Genomic DNA, 21140 nt, shown 5'->3' on the forward strand with positions numbered 1-21140 from the left:
GACGTGCAACGAACGTTCCGCAGGGGAGTGAGCGGCAGTTCGCGCGCCGCCAGCGCGTTCTGTCGTACTCGGCGTGTACGCGTGGCTCGCTCCGGCGGTACTCGTGGCCGCGGCGTCGACGCTCCAGTATCTCGAGCCGGAGTCCGCGTGGAGCCCTAGTACGGCACGCCGTACTGCTGGATCAATCGACCGCTCAGCCTGATCGCATTCTTTGGCGCGCCCGTGCTCCTGCTGCTTCTGGCCAACACTGCATTCTTCCTCCTCACGGCGCGTGTATTCACCTCACCACTGAACAGGTAAGCAAATGATTCATGCTGCGTTGGCACATGTTGCTGTTTGTAGGCAGTTCACGCTAGAGGGCAGCTTTTAGCAGGTTAGAATACATCCTACAAGATTTGTGGCATGGAAGCTGCCGCGGTGGCTCAGTTGGCTAAGGCGTTGCGCTGCTGAGCACGAGGTCGCGGGATCGAATCCCGGCCGCGTCGGCCGCATTGCGATGGAGGCGAAACGCAAGAACGCCCGTGTGCTTGCGTTGTAGCGTACGCTAAGGAACCCCAGCTGGTCAAAATTAATCCAGAGCCCTACACTAGGGCGTGCCTCATAATCAGAACTGGTTTTGCCACGCAAAACCCAGAAAGAAGATTTGTGGTACGGCACGTTCCTGTGAGAATTTTAAAGGTATGCTAGTGTTCTATAGAAAGCAACTGTGTCATCCGTCGCGAATATCCGTCGGTGCCGATATTACTCTTTGAATTTTAACACTAAGCTCCGATACCTGCAAATAAGTACGCGGCCAATTGACCATCAGTGTCATGGCGCTTAAGGCTTTCCGAGCACTATTGCCAGCAGCAGGCGCCCCGAGAACGGGAATGAATTTCAATGGTAATGTTTCCGGCTCTTTATTATGAACGACATAGCCCTAAACGTTCGTATAGAGCAAGAGACACAAATTATTCCAGAATCATAAAATTATCTAACTTGATACTGCTACTATTAGACAGTATGAAGAAGTTTGGTCGAAGTCCATAGATATTTAGGGCCGCACAGGCAATCAATACATGTCCACGTGTTCATGCGCGTGGTGCGCCATAATATGTAGAAAAGAAGTGCTGTACTGTGATACACATACGGGCATCAAGGAAGACGAAGACGGTCAGAAGGTTATCTGCGCGCCTTCGCGACTATCTTAGGCGGTGGAACAACGCCGGTTCTGGTGATTCTACTGTCCTCCCGAGTGTACGTCCGCAGCTGGTGTAACAGAAGACGAAGGCGTATAGCTACGAAAAACACTGCTAGTTAGACAGAAAAAGCTATTATAGGACTATATTTCAGCAGTTGCGAGTCTTGGACGCCATTGTGGAAGTTGATGCTCGACAAGCAGCAGCGCTAACTAGTGGAGGACGAAGAAAAGAGAATCACAACACAAAAATCACAAATTTAAACAAAATAGCAGATTCATTAGCGCGAGCATCCCTGAGTGGATCAATAATATCGGTTCTTCCAGTAGTTGGGGCACATAACAGCGATTAGATACCGAAAATATTCAATCCGTAGAGATGCCATGAATCAATAACATGGTCTCAATATCAGCATCCAAAGTTTCCGTGGAAAATCCAGTGGTGTCAATCAAGACAATAAGAAGTGGTGATAACCAGATTGCGCTGCCGCCTAACCCCCCCCCCCCCCCTTCAATCTATATTTACACAGGACTGGTCTGGCGATATCGCCCCTGTGTCAAGTCTGCCAGGAAACAGAATCGCTAGATCACTATTTTTATATGTCGCCGCTATACAGTATTAAGAAAAAGGCTTCTAGAAATTCAACTTGCTAAATTAAGGCTAATCTTACATCAGAAATAATACTAACGTTCGGTGCATCAGTTCTCGGCTTCAGCCCCAGGGAGTCCTTGATGCCGTTTGTGCTTTTCATGCGATCAGCTAAACCAATATATTTTTAAATGATTACTTTCATATTGATTTGTTTTCTCTTTTTCCATATTGTTTCCCCTTTTTTAATTGCATATGTAAATCTTAAAGACATTACTTAAAAGTTCAGACAGCGATTCTTGGCCAATGCCCCAGTGTGAGTACGAGCCAAAGTGACCATCATCATAATCACAAGCGCTGCTCTCAAGCAACGTTTTATTTGAAAACGACGCGAAATCGCCAATTTTGTTGCACACGGTTGGTTCTTTGCACATGGTTGGTTCGATAAAGAGCCGCGCATGCGCACGGCTTTTTATCGTAGTCAGGTTGGCGCTTCTGTATATATTCATGTCGGTGTCAAATCAACCTTTTAACTAAAGTCAGGCGCTTCTGTTGGTGTATTCTTTTCTTCGTTTTCGTCTACTTAGCACTGGTGCTTCTCAGTAGGCTATATTTCGCCATAGGTGCGTTTGGGCTTACTAAATGCGGAGCAATACTTGGCTGTGCGATACGCGTATGTATACTGGCTAAAAGCTCAGTTACGTTAAGCTTCGCTTGAATTTGCATAAAGCGTATTCTGTGCGTAGTTGCGAAGATCTTTTAAAACAGAAGCTTTTCTTTGCGAACCTCGCCGGGTTTCGTGATTGTGGCTGTGGCATGGCTGTTTCCTTACCGGATAGACCACCAATAACAGCGGAGTACGCGCACCGCGCGCGCTGATACGTTCCTTGCAACCCCACCAGATGGCACTCGCCACCGCGCATACGTGGCAGCGCGGGCGCAGAGGTAAGAAAAAAAAGAACCAGAAGCTCGCCTTCACGCAACCACGGTTGCACGGTAATGAGGAAGTAAACGCTTTTTGCGGATAGAATGGATTCCCACTGCGTAACGTGCGCATGCGCGTGCATGCTGCCTCTGACACCAGGGTGCTTTCAAGGCGACCGTCGTACTCCCGCTACTATTCAGCAACTACACTTAACAAAAGGCTCGGTATAATTTGTGTGTGCCCGAGCTTGTGTGTTTGTGTGTGAGGATGCGTGCGTGCGTGCGTGCGGTGCGTGCGTGTTTCGACTCTTTATGCACTCACACAAAGCTTCGCTGTTTATACTCCTACTGGGATCTGCTGCATTTTTTTACCAAGTCTTTATTATATAGTTTTCATATTTGCGATAGGCAAATAAAGTGTCCGGCCAAAGTGGCACCTCGTTTGCTTCCCTGCGCAAGGCAGAGCGGCAATAGTGTGGGTATACATAAGATTTGATGGTCCACTGCAGTTAAACAGGATTGCGCGCGGCGCAGCCCACAAACGGTCGCTGAGCTTGTAGCCTCGAAAAATACCATAGCGTCCAATTGCGTCCTCTGCACAGAATGGTGTAAACGCGGCAACAACAGTGCAATGGTAAGATTCTTGATCCTCAAGAAACAGGAGAGAATTATCGGGCCAAGTAAGGGTTAATTCAGGGGGACACGCAAACATATCGCGCCAGTTCTTTCAATTGACGCGTTCTAATACGAGTGAGTGCTGTTTCGCTGCGAAGAGATCTGGCTTACAATGGCGAGAAGAAAGTCGCAATAAAAGCGCGAGCACGTTATGCATGTCCTAACGCTGTCTCACAGACGAAGGTAGCCCGACGATCCGTGTCCAGTGGAGGGGGCAGCGGCGCCAGCATGGAGCGGGGTCGTCTGGCGCTCTACGTCAAGCTGGCCGTGGTGTTCGGGCTCACGTGGGTGTTTGGCTTCGCGGCTGCCTTGACCGGTGTGCAAGCACTGTGGTACCCGTTCATCGTGCTGTGCAGCCTCCAGGGAGCATTCATATTCCTCGCCTTCACCTTCAAGAGGAGCGTTCTGCGTATGGTAAGCACCTACCTTAGATCGTGTAAAAAAAAAAAAAAAAAACTAACGCTGAAGCCAAAGAAAAAAGGAAATGCGAGAACATAGCGAAACGTACTAAATATTCCGTAATTACTGAATATATCCACTTTTTGTTGAACTTACGCATACTTTGTTGTGTAGGGAAGCTGTGAACAAGCTCTCTACTGTAGCTGGGAGGAGTGTCTGCGCGAATGTCTTATACGGTGTAATCATGATATGTTCACGTAATGGATACCAAACTTTTAGTTGGCGCAAATAATTCGTTCTATAAAGTTGGTGACGCTGCTAACCGAGTGTGTCCGTATATGCAATGAATCCAAAATATATGTACGAATAAATAATCGTGCTCTGATAAAATTCAGTGGCGATTTAGCGGCAAATACGAGAAAAATGCGTGAGCAATTACGTCGCACTACTCTGAGGTCCCGGATCCATGGTTTTGAACCGTGCTCACTGCATTACAAGGTGTTGTGCAAGAGCTCACTCGACACACGTCCTGCCTCTTGGAGAAGCGAAGTGAAACCGCCGTCTGTAGCACTATATGCACAGGGTGTTTCACTTAACTTTAGCCAAACTCAAAAAATATGCAAATGCCACGCACCTGGATAGAACCAAGGTAATGTTGTTTGGCGTCGCTTGGAGATACTCAGATTATTTTTGCATTCCACCTAATTACATTATTAGTCCTAATTAATTAATCAACTTCTCAATTATGATAGATGGAAAAGTGTCAATGAGAAGAATGTAAAGCAACATGAGAAACTCCCGATACAGCTTTATGTTGCTCAAAACACGCTACATAAAAGTGGTTTTCCGAGTGTGAAATATGCCCACGAATACACGCAAACTGCTTTGGGTGGCCATCGCGCGGCAGTTTTGCATGTATTCGCGGGCATCTTTAGGAATTTTTAGAGTAATCATTACACTAATCACACTAGTTTTACAGTATACATCAACCGAGGCACAGACAAAACAGATATCGAAAACTAATTGCATGAGGCACAGCTCGCCCGCTCCGACCTGGCAAGACAAAAGTCTTTAATTAGCCAGGTCAGGCAGGCGGCAGAGGCCAGTGGGGCCCTGGACTCAGAGGCTCCGACCACTCCTCCTTAATATCTTTTCCATTACAATAAAGTTTCTATTAAAGTTTCTATTAATTAAGAAAAATTCAGAGCCCTTCCGCTACTGTGAAGATGGAAGCCAGCGAAGCTGTGACTATGGTGGGTCTGCTGTAGTGAATGTTGCCATAGTGTAGATATTGTCATTATTGATTATATTGAGCGTCTTCGGCATGCTTGTCAAAGAGCAAGGACACCGGCATCCTGTTTTGGCCCGGCGCGATGGCCACGTAGTGCGTTTGCTGCGCCAAGTCCGCCCCATCATCATAGACTAGCATGAGCCCAAGCGTTCAAAGCCGCGGCACATTGGACGGCAGCGTCAGGATCCGGTGAGATCTCTCCCGCTCCTGCTCTCAGCGGCTCATACCCACATATCCAACGCGGTTATGAGCCACATGTGATTTCTTTCTTTCCTTCCTTCTTTCTTGTCCATGGCTCATACCCGCATATCCAACACGGTTATGAGCCACATGTGATTCTTGCTTTCCTTCCTTCTTTCTTGTCCCTGGCTCATACCCGCATATCCAACGCGGTTATGAGCCACATGTGATTTCTTGCTTTCCTTCCTTCTTTCTTGTCCATGGCTCATACCCGCATATCCAACGCGGTTATGAGCCACATGTGATTTCTTGCTTTCCTTCCTTCTTTCTTGTCCATGGCTCATACCCGCATATCCAACGCGGTTATGAGCCACATGTGATTTTTGCTTTCCTTCCTTCTTTCTGTCCATGGCTCATACCCGCATATCCAACGCGGTTATGAGCCACATGTGATTTCTTGCTTTCCTTCCTTCTTTCTTGTCCATGGCTCATACCCGCATATCCAACGGGGTTATGAGCCACATGTTATTTCTTGCTTTCCTTCCTTCTTTCTTGTCCCTGGCTCATACCCGCATATCCAATGCGGGTATGCGCCACACGTGATCTTATTATCGTTAATCGTAACGTAACTGACGAACATGTGATGTTATTGATGTCATGACCTATCAGTTATGTTAGTCATCCGTTTTGACACCTGTGCTAAGGCACAACTGGCGGCAATCCGCCACGCACATGGAGCCACACCGCTACGCACATGGAGCGGAAATGCTGAGTATGATTATTATGGTCCGAAATGCTGATTAGTGTTTTTTTCTACACGCGGACACGATCATGGGGGAACTAGCCCTTAACAGCTTCGCTGTAAAAACGTTCAATGCAGCTTAGCCGCATAATTATTGCCATTATGCGCCAGAAGTCAGATTCAAGCCACTTGTGTGTAGGCAGGGCAAGCATAACCACACCAGACTCCCCGCTTTTATCGCCGCTGTCCCGCGATTTACGTGTGGTACGGTGTTTTGTCTCGCTTTGACTTCTCCGGACGCCCAGATGTCCCGAAATCAGATTGAGAAAGGCTCGAGAGGCGGGCGGCAGAGCGAAACACTGCCGGAATTCAGGTCTCAGCCCCTGCGATGTTATAACGGTTCGGAAAGCGAATCGTCCGGTTAGTTATTTAGTTATTGGTCAGAATGACGAATTTGCTGACGAAAGCGCGATTCTGTTCAGTCGCGCGAGGGCAAGAAAGCTGTTTGCCTTCCGAAACGTTCTAAAACTGCACGACCAATTCGGGCTTGTATTTTTTTTTCATCCAGCTGCAACGGACTTCTCAGTGTGTTGGCTAACGAGTCGTAACCAAGCCAAACCGCAATGACCACACCGTCTCCATGCCGTCTTTCTTGTTGCGCATGCGGTGGAAGCACGTGGAGTATGCCGCTACGCCAGTGCAAGTTTACTGCAGAGTTTGGAAGACTATCCCTTCAGATTAATAGAACTTGCAATAAATGTTGAATCACGTATATACCCCCCCCCCTCCGCTCTCCCGTCCCGCTTTGGCGTTCGAGGAGTCTGGCCACATTCGGCATAAATCAGTCCGCTTTAGATCAAGACATGCGTTGAGGATGGTGCTTGAGGCAACGCTATAATTTAGATTGCATGGTGGCCGGTTTTCTTAAGTCAACTTCCCCGCTATGGGGCCTTGTTGTGCGGCGAAGCATATAAAAATTGGAAACGGCCGGGTCACCGTTACGTGACATTGTGCACCCGTGAACAAAGGTATACGGACCAGGGGCTGCGCGATAAAGCCGATTTTTAAGTCAATTAAAGTTTAATTTTGTTGATTACGAAGAAATTCAGTTTTTTCAAGCGACCCTGTGGTCCGTATACTTTTGCTCACGGGTGCACGTGTTGTGTTTAATGTACGCGGACGCGCACATGCCGTCCCCGGTAACACTACGAGCTACCTGGGCGTCTAATAATTGCACTGGCAGCCATTCACAGCTGTTTCTGACGTTCCTGCGGCCCAGAAAAAAAAAGAAAGATGTCTCATCTTTCTTTTTCTTTATTTTAACGCACCCCTCGTTCCTCTTTCGGGCGAATCTCCCTAATTTCGAGGTCGCAGGTTGGCATAGATGTGTATGTTCGAGTAGTGATTTCTTCCATCTACACAATGATTCCAAAGTAAGATGTGTAGGTAGTTTTGTTACAAAGATAGAAGCTATATTTTTGTTACATCCATTTTAACATGCGACCACTCTGACTATTTTGAAGATGTTGCACCTCGATAATAATAATAATAATAATAATAATAATAATAATAATAATAATAATAATAATAATAATAATAATAATAATAATAACAATAATAAACTCAGGCGGCTCCCACGCATTAAGTCAACTGGTGGTAAGAGATGTTTTCTTTGACCTTTCATGCAATGTCTTCAATTCCTCTACACTTCGACAAAGCTCAAGGCACCTCACATGACGCACGTCATGTCCAATTTTGATCACTTCTCCACACTCGGCTACTTTTGTTGCTTACTTCAGGGCTCGTCTGCTTGTCTATGCGAGCACCTAGCCAGTGGCATGCAGTTAATCTTGCAGACTGGCAAAGGATGTTCCCGGTGGCACATGCTCACTTGCACATTCACAGTGGCGCAAGTCGTACACTTGGCAAGGCAGCAAGCAGGAGGCCAAGAAAGCGTCGCTTAAAAAAAAAAAGCACCAGCTGACGTGACTGTTTCCGCTATGCAGTGCGAGCGAATGAATGTTGTAACGGTTCGCGCGTCAGTCTTTAACACTGCATATTTATTCTAGCGGGGAAAAAATAGGCGTGCTCGCACCGCAAGCTGCTTTACACGCATCTTGGGAGAGGAGTGGTTGCTTATTTTTTTTTCCCGACTCCTGCAAGGTAAGCTTTGCACGTCAGTGGAAGCTGCAATGCTTTCAGCACAACAATGCAGTGGGTGAGCTGTGTACGAGTGTTAGGGGACTGTTGTTTGCATTGCTCGGAGAAAAAAAAAAGAAATTTTTTCTCACTGCAAATACAGCGGGAACTACAGTTTGTAAGAATGAAAGAACACTGGCTTGATTCCACGGTGGAGTTCGCGATTAGTTTTCTTCTTTTTTTCTTTTGTTACTCGCTAGATCAAAAGTTTATTTTGTAAAATGCTTTCTACGAGCATGTTTAGTACATACACAATAAATTAATCATTCAACGCTCGCGGTCACGAGTAATTTGTTTAACATGGCGATATCGTTTGTCACATGACCTCTTATTACACACGTAGTTACAAGGATGTCTCTATTCGCGTTAGTCTGACCTGTTCCAAAGCTCCAAGGAAGCTCACGATGAAAGTATTCAAGTTAGCATGCCGACCATTTTATAATTCCTATTTCCGAGAATTTATTTCTCCGAAACATTTAGCAAGGACAATTTTTAGAATTATTCTTTGCTTTATATCGCGCTAGTCTTGTGCACGTATGCGGTAGACTCATCTTCCTGTGTCCCGTTTTCCTGCACGCCAAGCAGTATTACACCAAGAAACGGAGTTTGACCGCCTGTAAGATCATGCTATATATAGCGTCCCGCTCAAATTGGTGGCACTTTAAGGTGTGAGGCCAAGTGAAAATTGTAATTTTTTTTCAAAATGTCAATTTTTTGTTTTCTGTTTTGTTAGATGAGGAATTTATTCTACATCATTTTGCTGAAAAAAGTATCTTCCTACGCAGTTTCTTTCAAAAGATACATAAAAAAATGTAAACCCACCCGGCGTCTACGAAACCGAAACTGAAAGTGCCAGTTTTCTGTGGAACAGAAAAAATGCCCTGGTTTGCAGTTATTTGCTGGTTATTTAAGAATCGTATCACGTAAAAAGTGTAGCGATGCCATAATAGCATTTTCAACATTTTATTTATCAATTAAAATAATAAACACCTCACCAGGTGGACGTGCAATCTTTTGCACGTGTTGTTTACGTTATGGAGGCGGCACGCGCGCTAAAGGACAACCGGATCGTGTGATGGATGTGTTTACTCTATGTCGCTTACTTTTTCTTACTGGCAGCCACAGAATGGGGAAGTTTAGAGCGCAAAGACGCACAAAATTAAAGTTTGTTGGCAATCAGTACAAGGCGACGGACCTGGAGACGTACAGCAAATACCTGTAATACTGAAAAGCAGGCTAGAAAAAAAAAGGAAGCCGAGGTGCAACACGAGCAAAATCAGACAAGGGCAAGACCCAAGACAAAACTGGCTACAAATATAGGGGATTTTAGCTCTCCTGATCATCTTATGTAAGCGCTATGCTTTGAAATCTTTTTGTTGATTTTCTCAGAACTCATCTTTTTACGATTTCTTCAAACGCAAACATTCATAACTTTTTCCCTAATAAAGATTTTTTTGTGAAACTTGGCACAATTCTTTCTCACGTTATTGGGTGTGCAATGAACCTCAGCAAGTAAAATCGTGCCCCAAGTTTTGATATGGAGGCCGTTTACACCAAGGCGCACCCATTGGAAGCACACATGTTTTTGGTTATTTCATCACTATGCTTCGATAATTGATCTGATCTCAATAATTTTGGTTCATTGCACAGATCAAAGCCTCTCCTATATCACTGCCAAAAATTGTGTTTTTTTATCGAGTTAAATTAGAGTTATGACTGTTGGCGTGAGACCCACATTTAATGAAATTTTTCAAATAATAAAAATATTGAAAAAATAATGCAAACTTTAAAACGCTCACATGGGCCTAAAAAAGTGTGCTTTATGATGTAGTCCAATAATTTGTATTGTTTATCCTTTTTTAAACTTTTTTCCCCAGCACTTGGCCTCATACCTTAAATTGTTTTAACACGACAACAAAAAACATCTCACTCAAGATCCCAAATCAAGGTCACAATGAAGAATTTCAACGTCGTAAAAATGTACCAATTCAACCCAGAAATCTTAAACACCATTCCACGTAGAAATAAATAAGAACGACTTCAATTTTTTTTTCGGAAATGGAGAGTGCGTCTGCACAAAATGCAATGAAATGTTTGAGTGAAACAAGCTATCTCGTTTAGGAATTTAATGAACTAAGCTGGATTCTACGACGGGACGTAGTGCCGGTTGAGCCAGTGGATAAGCCTGACGCAGCGGAGTGCTAGTCGAGCTGCGCCATTCGTTGCAGTCATGCCACGTCACAGTTGCCTGCTGCTAACACGTCACAGAAAGTGTTCACATAAATAAAGCTGGCTGCGGCGGCTGCATTTCGATGGAGGCGACATGCAAAAACGCCCGTGTGCTTGCGTTGTAGGGCACGTTAAAGAACCCCAGGTGGTCGATATTAATCCGGAGCCCTCCACTACGGCGTTCCTCATAATCAGAACTGGTTTTGGCAGGTAAAACCCCAGAAAGAAGAAAATAAATAAAGCTTCTCTTTACAAGTGAGTCTTCTGTGCACTTAATCGGTGATCCTTCGCATCGTATGAATCCAGCTTTAGTAAATGGTTTTCTGAACTATTCACAACTAAAGACTTCGGGCTACGAGTTAACTCTCTCACGTTAAAATCAAACTTCGGGTGTTAACGAAATGTCGTTGCAATGCTACGAAAGAAGTCATACGCAGTGTTCTCCGTTCTTACGATAGGCGCATCTGTCAAGCAGCGCATATTTAAAGTGACATCCGGTCACGAAAGAATGAAATAAGCTAGGCTAGAACATGACGTCACACAGAAAATCTTCGCAAGCCGACTCTCGGTGAAGTAATTCCTCTCACCTTTTCTCTCTCGAAAAGAAGTCGTCAAAAGAGCGCGTGACCTTACTTTCGGTGTACTCCGCTCAGTGCGTTTGGGTACCGGTAGGTTTTAATCGACGCACCCATTGTTCGGGAGCACTTTGGCAACTGCAGTGTGCGCATTTTCTCGCGATATGCTTGTGAAACTTCTGTCGTGTACTGCAGCGCATATATCGGGTGTTTCAGCGAAAACTGTCAGAAATTTTTAGAGGTTGCTTGTGGCAGATAGCACAATTTTAGTTCACGAGCTGGTCAACTCGAAGAGGCGCACGTTACTTGCACAAAAAATTGAAATGCGTACTAGACTAATTAACCAAACATTGACTAATTAAGTCTTTAACTAATTACCTTATGGCCCATATTGCAATTTGCAAATTTTAGCTGTGGAGTTCGTAAGGCGCATTCAGTTGGAATTAATTCTCAGGGTGACATCAGTTTCGAGATATTAATTGCCGAACTTTGCGTAGAAATGTTTAGGCGTTCCAATTACCTGTGTGCTTAAAAAATGCAGAGGTGTGTTTATCCACAACCTCATCAAGAACTAAATAAATCGCAGTGTGTCCAGTGACGGCAGTTACAAAGAAGAACATACTGTAATCCAGTAATGTGAAATGTACTTTATCCAGATAAATACAAGACAAACGAATGTAAGTTATGTGGCTCAAGATCAACCTATGAACATATGCTGTGGGAATGTCAAGGGCTGACGAGTAGCAACGGGGAGACAGCCTCTCTCGAAGGCCTCCGCGCGCGTTGGTGTCCTGTGCTGCTCAACTCAGCCCCAGAAGATCAAGTGTGGGCAGTCCAGCAGGCCGACGACGACGCAAGAGCCCAAGGGCTCGTGGCAGACGCCTAGGCAGGATAAAGCCCACCCTATTAACTTGCCGGACAAAAAATGAAGTTTTCACCTACCTCAATGCATAAAAACGCCGTTAGGGTGAGAAAGTAACTGGAACGCCGATGAATTTGGGAATTCTTGGATCAGGGCATTCTTGCTGGAGACTTTTTTGCGATCTGGGGATAGTTTGCTGCGGACTTGCTTCAAGTGTTCGTTAGCCTGGGTACTACTGAAGACGACGCTCTCTGCTCCGCCCTTTTAACCGCCGCTTAAACTTGCGTCCAAACGGGATCATAGCAGCCGATACAGAATCAGTAATGGCTAAGCGGCAGTCCTTTATCCTCACTGGTTGACCCGTGTCACTGGGGCGCACGCAACTTAAGGTTTGCTGCTTTGCAGTGCACCTTCGGCGCTCTGCCTGTGCCTGGGTCGCCAGCGATGGAACGCGATCTTGACAGTACGCACCACATGGGCCCGCTCTCCGTATGCTTCGCCCAACCATGAACATGAACTTCAGTATAACCTGCAAATTGATATTTTACAATAAAACGAATTCACAGTAACAACGTACCGTCATTTATTGGTCTGCGGCCCCTAAAGTGACATCTACCTACGTAACCCCGCCCACACAGCGTTTCGCGCCCGGTCACTTCGATTCCCTTAGCGGGATCCCTCTGTGTCAGGCCTGATGGTGAACCGTAGGATAAAATAAAAAAAAAACAATGCAAATTTGAAATGTGTAATGACGCATAAAATTGAAAAAGAAAGTCAATCTAACACGCGACATGAACAGAGGACCTCGCTGTCATGGGCACAACGCTCTTTAACGCAACGCTACGAGACACGAGCATAGAGATAGCTTATTCCAAAGTATTTATCGGCTGTCGCGTAGCGGTGCTCAGCTAGGGACGAACGGAGCAAAGTGTGTTATACACCTCCGTAATACCCTGCGAAAGGCGTATTTCGAGGAGCGAAAGTCCCCGGATGTCTATATCGCAACTCAAGCGTGCGCACGATGCCCAAGTAAATTACGAGGAATAACGTCTCGTCATAAAGCCTGGCCTCGATCACGTGACCTCCACAACACTGCGCCCACGAGAAGACGGGACGGGACGCATGAAGTCAACGCCAACTCCCTTCCTGGCTCGCACTCGAATGTTTGCCCTCGCGCTCGCAGCAATCACATGACCAACAACGTAGGTCGCGCAGGCCAGTCAATCTTTACAAACCTGGAGTTGATACAGAACAGCAGGGCAAAAGCGAATATGTGCATCGAGCGTTCGTATAATTGACATCGAAAAAAAAAAGAAACATCGGATAAAAAACGACTCTGAATGCAAGGTTATACGCGGCAGGCGCCGTGTGGTCCGTAAACAGGATGGAAACAACCACGCCAGAAAAGTGCTTCTATGTTTTGTCGATTATTGAACAGGAATCATTTACCGAGGATGTGCTACAATCGCACACAGTGTGTTTAAAAATGCTACGTCTTTTCTTTGCGAAAAAAAAAAAAGTTTGATGTCTTATGTGTCGCGCTTGAAATGATTCCTGAAAGGGGCCCACCTTTCAACGTCGTTCTAGAAATTAAAACACATGTAACTAAATTAAATCAATCTTACGCGCTGTAGTTAAACGGACACTGCAGATAAACGCTTAATCATACTGATGAAGTGTTCTATATTTGTTAATTTACAGGGAATAGGTTGATTTCCAGAAAATTAAGTGGTGAAAGTCGATTTTTTATTAATTTCATGCCGAAATTTACTGTGTACGTCCCTGTGACGTCACGAATGTCAACGTATTGTATTGTGCATCACTTGGCCGTTCTAGTGGTGGTGGAAGTGTGGTGGTGGAAATGTGGTGGAACAAAGGCATCGTCACGGGTCTATTGCTTTTGTCTTTCCTGTCTTAGTACGCCTCTTCTCGCGCTAAGCGTGACTCTTTGGGTATCGTAGAAGGGTAATTTATTAATACAGAGCATACTATGTTTTGCCCCTTTAATATGCACAGAAAGCGTTGCCGAAAGAAAGCGCCATAGGGTGCCCGTGTATGGGACGTTTCTCAGTACGCTGCTCTAACATGACGTATGAAATAAAAGCACATCACGAACCGTATTCCCATAGTTCGTCCCATGTCATGGCCATTTTCTTTTTTTTTTGTCTTTTTACCTTTCCCCAACAAATCTAAACTACAGTATGGTATCCCCAAGAGGGTGGTCTCGCTATATACAGAATGTGAATAGCATTTGTGTTTATACAGTGTTTTGGTATCCCCCCTGTCCTCGCAGGTACGCGACAGGCTGAGTGGGAAGGGGGCCGATCGCCGGCGACGTCCACGGAGCACTTCGACCACGCTGACTGCGCTGCACTCGACGCTGTCCGCTTCGTCATCGGCGCTCGCATCGGTCGCCACCGGCCGAGCGATGCCCGCGCAGACAGCCAGCCCCAAGGGGGTCCAGAAGCCGCTGCTGCGCCGCACGTAGATCGCGGGCTCTCGTCGTTGAGTCGCGCGTTCACACGTGCGAAACAGCCGCGCACAGGCCTGAACTAGCGCGACTGGCGCGACGCTCTGTTCGGGGAACAGACGCACGCTCAGGCGAACAAGACGCCGGCCGAGGGAGGCGGGCTAAATGAGACGAGCCTGTCGGAACGCCACCACCGGCACGCCACAGCCGCAACCACGACCGACGCTACGGCGCCAGTGCAGAGACTTCTGCCAAATCGAGTGGGAATTGCACCGAATGAAATCAAAACTGGACAAAAAAAAAACGCGCTACGTCGAATGGTGGTACTATACAGTGCTAATAGTGAGCGGGGTTGTATGAAGCCAACGCGTAGCACCAGCGCCGGCAGCTCCGGCACTACTTACTGCTTGCAACACTCTCTCTGAATGCTGAGCGTTGTCACCGGACATTACCTGTTTCCGTGCACGCCGCTGGTCGCTTTATACTGAGCGTTAATGAGCATTACCTATTGTTACCTAAATCGCCAGCACATTCAAACGGAAAACATAGCGGATGATGATGTACGCTCGTCCGTGAGGTTTAGGAGACGGCCCGGCATTTCCATGCCCCTGCCAATATGGCTGGAAACATCCAAGTTTCAGATCGACCCGGCGTTGATAGCGTCTTACGCCCCAGCAAATTAAAACGCCCTTGTAGCCACCATGGAAAGCAAACACGTCGGCTCAATAAAAATACATGGTCTCTGCGTGTTCTGCTGCTCGTGGACACATGCCATCTGTACACGGCAAAGAGTGAAACGGCGCTAACTGATACGAACTCATGAATGCTAAACAATGAATGCAACACAGGAGTGTATCACGCCAGCAGCCTGCCAATCAGCAACAAACACAGAATAATAATAATAATAATAATAATAATAATAATAATAATAATAATAATAATAATAATAAAGCACACGTGCCCTCATGCTTCACTCGCCGTGCTGCAACGATCACATCATTCTTTCACTGTCCGTACGAGTTAGTTGTGCGAGATTTATATTTTGGACATTGTCAACGTGCGCCGGATTTTTCGAATTTGCTAATGGTGGCATTTACGGCCAATCTGAGAGGCCGTAGCATCCTTCTCGGCCTGTCTTGTTGGCTTAAAATGCCGCAATTACAGAATTCAGATAATGTTCAATCGCCTGGAAAGGGAACAAGAATTCATGATGGCCAGTCAGCCTCTAGAGTCTGTAAAGGAGTACATTTATCTAGGTCAATTTACAGAAGAATAAAATTGGGTTGGAGTGCATACGGCAGGCATTGCCAAATCCTGACTGGGATCTTACCACTGTCGTTGAAAAGAAAAGTGTACAATCATTGCATTCTACCGGTGCTAACATATGGGGAAGAAACCTGGAGGTTAACAAAGAAGCCCGAGAACAAGCTAAGGACCGCACAAAGAGCGATTGAACGGAAAATCTTAGGAGTAACGTTAAGAGACAGGAAGAGAGCGGTGTGGATCAGAGAACAAACGGGGATAGACGATATTCTAGTTGACATTAAGGGGAAGAAATGGAGCTGGGCAGGCCATGTAATGCGTAGGATGGATAAACGGTGGACCATTAGGGTTACAGAATGGATACCAAGAGAAGGGAAGCGCAGTCGAGGACGGCAGAAAACCAGGTGGGATGATGAAGTTAGGAAATTCGCAGGCGCAAGTTGGAATACGCTAGCACAAGATAGGGGTAATTGGAGATCTCAGGGAGAGGCCTTCGTCCTGCAGTGGACATAAATATATAGGCTGATGATGATGATGATGATGTTGATGACAGAATTCTACAATATGGCGCAATTTTACAATGCCCATAACAGTACCTAGAATTATCCGAGCTGCTGATGCTTGCCGATGGGGGTAAGCTGCCACTTCCGAACGATCCCGGTACGCTTGCTGCTATAGATCTGCTCGCACAAGCAGCGGTTATTGCCTGAAATATTTGTTTACTGCGTAAACTGAATGGTGCTCTGATTTATATGATGAATCAGCTTGCAAGTCATTTCAAACAAATATTATTGAGCGGTATGCAAGTCCGAGCAACTCGTGCATAAAAAGAGAGTTCTCGCACCCTTGGTAAGTACTAAGGGTATGTTTTTGCTACTTCACAAAGACTACCCTAAACATTCAAAATATTTCTATATACATATACGATGCAATTTGCTATACCCGACCCTGTTCCTTGCGCGGCGCCGACTCCACCAATGCCGGTATCTGGCTGCGCCTTCCGACTGTCTGATAGAGCTGCGGACGGTCTGGTAGTCTGTTTCTTGCTGTTTTTGGGGACATGGCCGAGTCCGTCAGCGCGTTCACATCGACTCCCTAATCATACGGCCACTACGTGGCTACGACGCAGGCTGCGTTGCTGCTGTTCTTTGAGTGACGTTTAATACAGACCATGGCGCCGCAAGCTGCCGTGGACTTTCAACAGAGAGCTTTACAAAGGGCGACGCTAACTCAGTTGTGAGCCTTTTAGATTATTTGTGCTTGCTTCGCGTTCTAGTGTACGCGCAGCGATCTGCGTCTCCCAACGCCTGGGCACCGTAGTCTAAAACTCTCTAATGCACCAATGACTCAGACTAGGAGTCGTCGAAATAAACTTTGTCTCTCTCTCTCTCGAATGCCACCGTATGACAACCGTTGTGGAAGCAACTTCCCATAAAGGCTTTGTTGTAACAGGGGCCAAGTCCCTGTTACATGTGTCCGCAAACTCTTCAGTACAAAAAAAAAGTTGTCGCAGTTTCACCTGAAAGGCGAAGCATCAATTGCGATAGCAAATTTGTAGAGAGCTATACGGAGTAATGATATTAGCTTTATCAGCTGTATAAACTTGGACATGCAGCAGCACCGGCAACACGCAGAACTGTTGTCGACGCCGTCGGCGTTTTGCCCGCGTTCGCTCAAAATGCGTGCGGCGTTGGTGACTGTTGCCGGAGCCTCTGATATAAATAGGCACTTGGTGCCGCAGCTAAACGTCGCCTTCCTTCCCTCCCCCCCCCCCCCCCCTCCACGGCCTTTCGCGTGACGGAAGTCGCGTTTGCTCTTTATTTATGGCGATTGTAAAGGAGGAAAGAGACGCTTAATTCGTCAGCCCTTCAGGGAGCACGGCGCAGAACGCGCGTTTGCTCTCCGACGTGCGTTCGCTCCCCGTGAAAGCGTGCGTCCCTCGCGCCCTTTCACTCGCACATACAGCGTTCGGCGCGCGGCGACGTTTGGCGCTGAGCCGTGCTCCCTCAAGGGCTGCAGAAGATAGCGCCAACCTTTCCCTTTCCCTCAAGAACCACTTATCATATCGGCGACGATTTCATCTCCATTGACGTCATACGGAACCTCACGGCGACGGCGACGGCAGAAATCTGCTTTTGAGTGTCCATATAATTGCTATCGCAATAAAAACCATGACACTGAAGATGATGAATGTAGTGCTTTGTGGCGCCAGGGCCAAGTTTGCCCAAAGAGCGCCAGGCCAGTGTTAATGAGTTCGAATTGATGAATTACGAGTGGTGGATATAACGTGGCTGTAAGGGGGCCTAAAAATAGTAGATGTAAAGTGCATAAGATCTACGTGTAATAACATCAAGGCAATGACTAATGACGTGTGCTATGAGCATAAAATATGCATTGCGAATAAGTGTTACAATATACAAAATATGTCGGATGCGAAAATTGGCATGAAGCACAACCGCCTAAACAGAGCCCTTGAAACATAAAAGCCTGGAGGCATGTGCTATACTAAACACTATCGCAGCAGCATCCTCTGGCGAAAGGATGTGCTACCTATATCTCCGGCTAATTACATGTAATACGACGTCATTCAAGAAACCTAAGACTGCTTTGGTACTAAAAAGCGGTTCTTCGCAAAGAAACATAATGGGATGGAGAGAGACATGATAGTGGTATGCTAGAGGAAAATGGTTCTTTCTCTCTGTTTGGGCTTGCCGACACTCCGAGAGGACGTCGAGGACAGTGAGCCTCTCACCACATCTACCACATGCCGGAGGTTAATTACCAGTCAGCAAAAAACTATGCGTGCCATATGTGTGTCCTATCCTGAATCGACAAAATATTACATGAGATTGTAATGTTTTCGTTGTGGAGGGCCAGGAACCTAACTGTGGATTAATTACGTGACGATTATTATTCGTTTCATCGTCCAAGAAGTGCTGCCTGTGGCTTCTCAGTTTCTTTCGTACGAAAGACAGCGACACCAGCGGTAGCATTGATAGCTTGCGATGCAACTGATGTGGCTATTTGGCGAGCTAGCATGTTACCCTCGGTGTCCTTATGCCCAGGCACGCAGCATATAACGACATGCTGGTTGTACATATACGTTGTGCAAAGAACGGAATAAAGCTCACTAATACAGGGTTTCTGTGTTTACGTACAACGCTTATACAGCCTGTAGATTAAATTATTATTTTTTTAATTTCGTTATGTTTCCCAGCAGACAACATTGTATAGGCTTCAGCCGTATAGATACTTGTTTCCGGGTGCACGGCATCGGATTCCGAGAAGGGTGGACCGATTATTCCATAAAGCACGCCGGCATGTGACTTAGAAGCACTGCTGTAGAACTCTATGGACGAGTACTTCTACTGAAGTTCTAGGAAATGCATTCGAATGCGTGCCTCTGCAGCGTGTTTTGTCATCTCTACGAACAATGTATTACATTCTATCAGCCGCCACTGCCACGGCGCCAATGGCTTCGCTCGGACCATCAGGCTATGCACAAGAATTGAAACTCCCATTTCCCAGAAAGTTTTCTTGAGTGCAGATAGAATGCTTCGGTAGTTGCAGGTCGAATATTAAACAGCATTGCAGATGTGACGTCGTTTACGGTAACGTAAGAGGGATGGTCGAAATTTGCGTTCACTTTCAGGAAGTACATGATGAAACTGGAATATGACTTCTGAAGACAGACTGACCATTCCTTAGCTTCAACGTAGAGACTCTCTACAGGACTTGTCCTGAAGGCACCAGTCGCCAGGCAGATACCTACGTGATGGACAGGATCCAACATCTTCAAGGCGCTAGGAGTAGCCAATTGATACTCTATGACCCGGTGTGATATCCCTTACAAAAATGGCTTTGCGCTTTCAGTCACCCACGAGTCATTATACAGGCTGTCTTATATACAGGCTGTCCCAGCTAAATATAGCCAATGTTTTAAAAACGACTGAGTGTGCTAGGAGGCTCAAACCAACTCAGTGGTGTTGAGCATAGCGTGTCCTAGTCTGTGGTATTTTTTTCGTTTTGCAGTCAATTAATTAGTATAAACTAATTGCCTAACTTCTTAAATATTGGCTTCACCAAGAAAGTGCCAATACGAAAGTTGTAGATCACATTTAAAAATTGCCGACTGAAGTGTTTGCAACTAAATACCATTGATGGAGCTTCTTGTAATTGCCTTTAAATCAATCCCGCGAAATACAAAGACAACCACGGGATTGCGCCACTATTTCAGTGCCCTGAAATAATGGTGCTATGACGCGCTTGTTTTTCATCACATTCAGTTGGCGTCCACTTCAGGAAATATGTTATCGGCTAAGGTAAATACAATATGCACCTGTAGTTACTCTCTTCAGGTAAAGATTTCAAACTGAGCACACTAATTTTTCAACAAACATAAGATGTAGCCAAAACACTGAAATCAAATTTATGTGCATAGGCAAGGTAACTAAGTTCATTATGAGTACAGACATGTCACACACGGTAAAATCTAAGAATTGTTAGAGAACTACAAATAAATACACACATACCACTTCGTGCGTCGCTTCTATGGCAAAATACTAAAAATAAATATTTCAGTGGCACAAATAAACAGCCGTTTTTGTACTTAATTCACAGTGATGGAACAATTTACTTGGTTTGAACTAGACGGAGGTGCACTTGTGCCGCCACCTTTTCAGTTATTCAAAACTGTTCTGAAATTCTACCAGTTGTTTATGAAAGGATGTTGCTTTGCAAAATGATGCTAGCAACGGTGCAGTATGCGCTCTAAATAAGGCATTTAGTATTTTCTTTCGTGGCGCCTCAGTATAAAAATTTTCATTAATTCTGGCTCCCTCCCTCCTCATGCAAGGACATCGTTATGTTGCTTCAGACACGTACTTGCTGACAACACAGCACACAAATGCCTTTGACGACGACTGCAATAACATACATAAATTTTTGTGGATTTTTACAAACCATCTCCACTCCATCTGACGTCGTTCAAACTTCATGTATGATGACTCTACTCAAGTTATCGGCAACAAATGCTCCTACTACCTGAAGTTTGCACATTCGAAAGACAACACGCCGAACACATGCACATGATTGATCTCCCTCTAGAGAAGTTGCCAAATTATTCTCGATCTGGCCAAACATACTATTCATGCACACGAATGAGTTAAGGCGGCGCGACTTATCAAGGCCCTTCCTGCAGTAGGGGAAATCGTCAGTTAACACGTTTTTTTTTTGTTTGTTTGAGATGCCACGGTTGAAAGTGTCTCCCTTTCTGAAAAAAAAACAAGTGCTTTTCAGAGTGCTTCAGCAGATTTTAACCCCTTAAAAAGTTCTGCATTAGTAGGTGCTTTGACTGAGCATCCTCAGAAAGGGAACATTCGTCCCATATGATGGGATTGATAGAACAAAATTTTGCGTAGCTTGCACTGGAGGCACAATGCTAAAGAGACAGCGGAGCTCATGGGCACCTAGCTAGTCCTGGCTTTTGGGCTAGGCTAAGCACTACCAATCATTCCCAGCATTATCCGGAATTTATTGATTATTGATCGATCAGCTATTGATTGG

At 45.7% G+C, this 21140-nt stretch overlaps 1 protein-coding gene across 1 annotated transcript in view; it reads left to right on the forward strand.

The window, feature by feature from the left end:
• Window positions 1–15232, forward strand: part of LOC119454282 (probable G-protein coupled receptor Mth-like 1) — a 16357-nt gene extending 1125 nt beyond the window's left edge. Inside the window, 6 exon segments of the mRNA XM_037716252.2 lie at window positions 13–60; window positions 62–155; window positions 158–271; window positions 274–296; window positions 3543–3779; window positions 14136–15232. Of these exon segments, the coding sequence (XP_037572180.1) occupies window positions 13–60; window positions 62–155; window positions 158–271; window positions 274–296; window positions 3543–3779; window positions 14136–14330 (711 nt within the window). The 3' untranslated portion in view covers window positions 14331–15232.
• Window positions 15233–21140: the final 5908 nt, after the last annotated feature.

Source organism: Dermacentor silvarum, chromosome 5 (assembly GCF_013339745.2).
Source record: "Dermacentor silvarum isolate Dsil-2018 chromosome 5, BIME_Dsil_1.4, whole genome shotgun sequence".
Classification (NCBI taxonomy): domain Eukaryota; kingdom Metazoa; phylum Arthropoda; class Arachnida; order Ixodida; family Ixodidae; genus Dermacentor; species Dermacentor silvarum.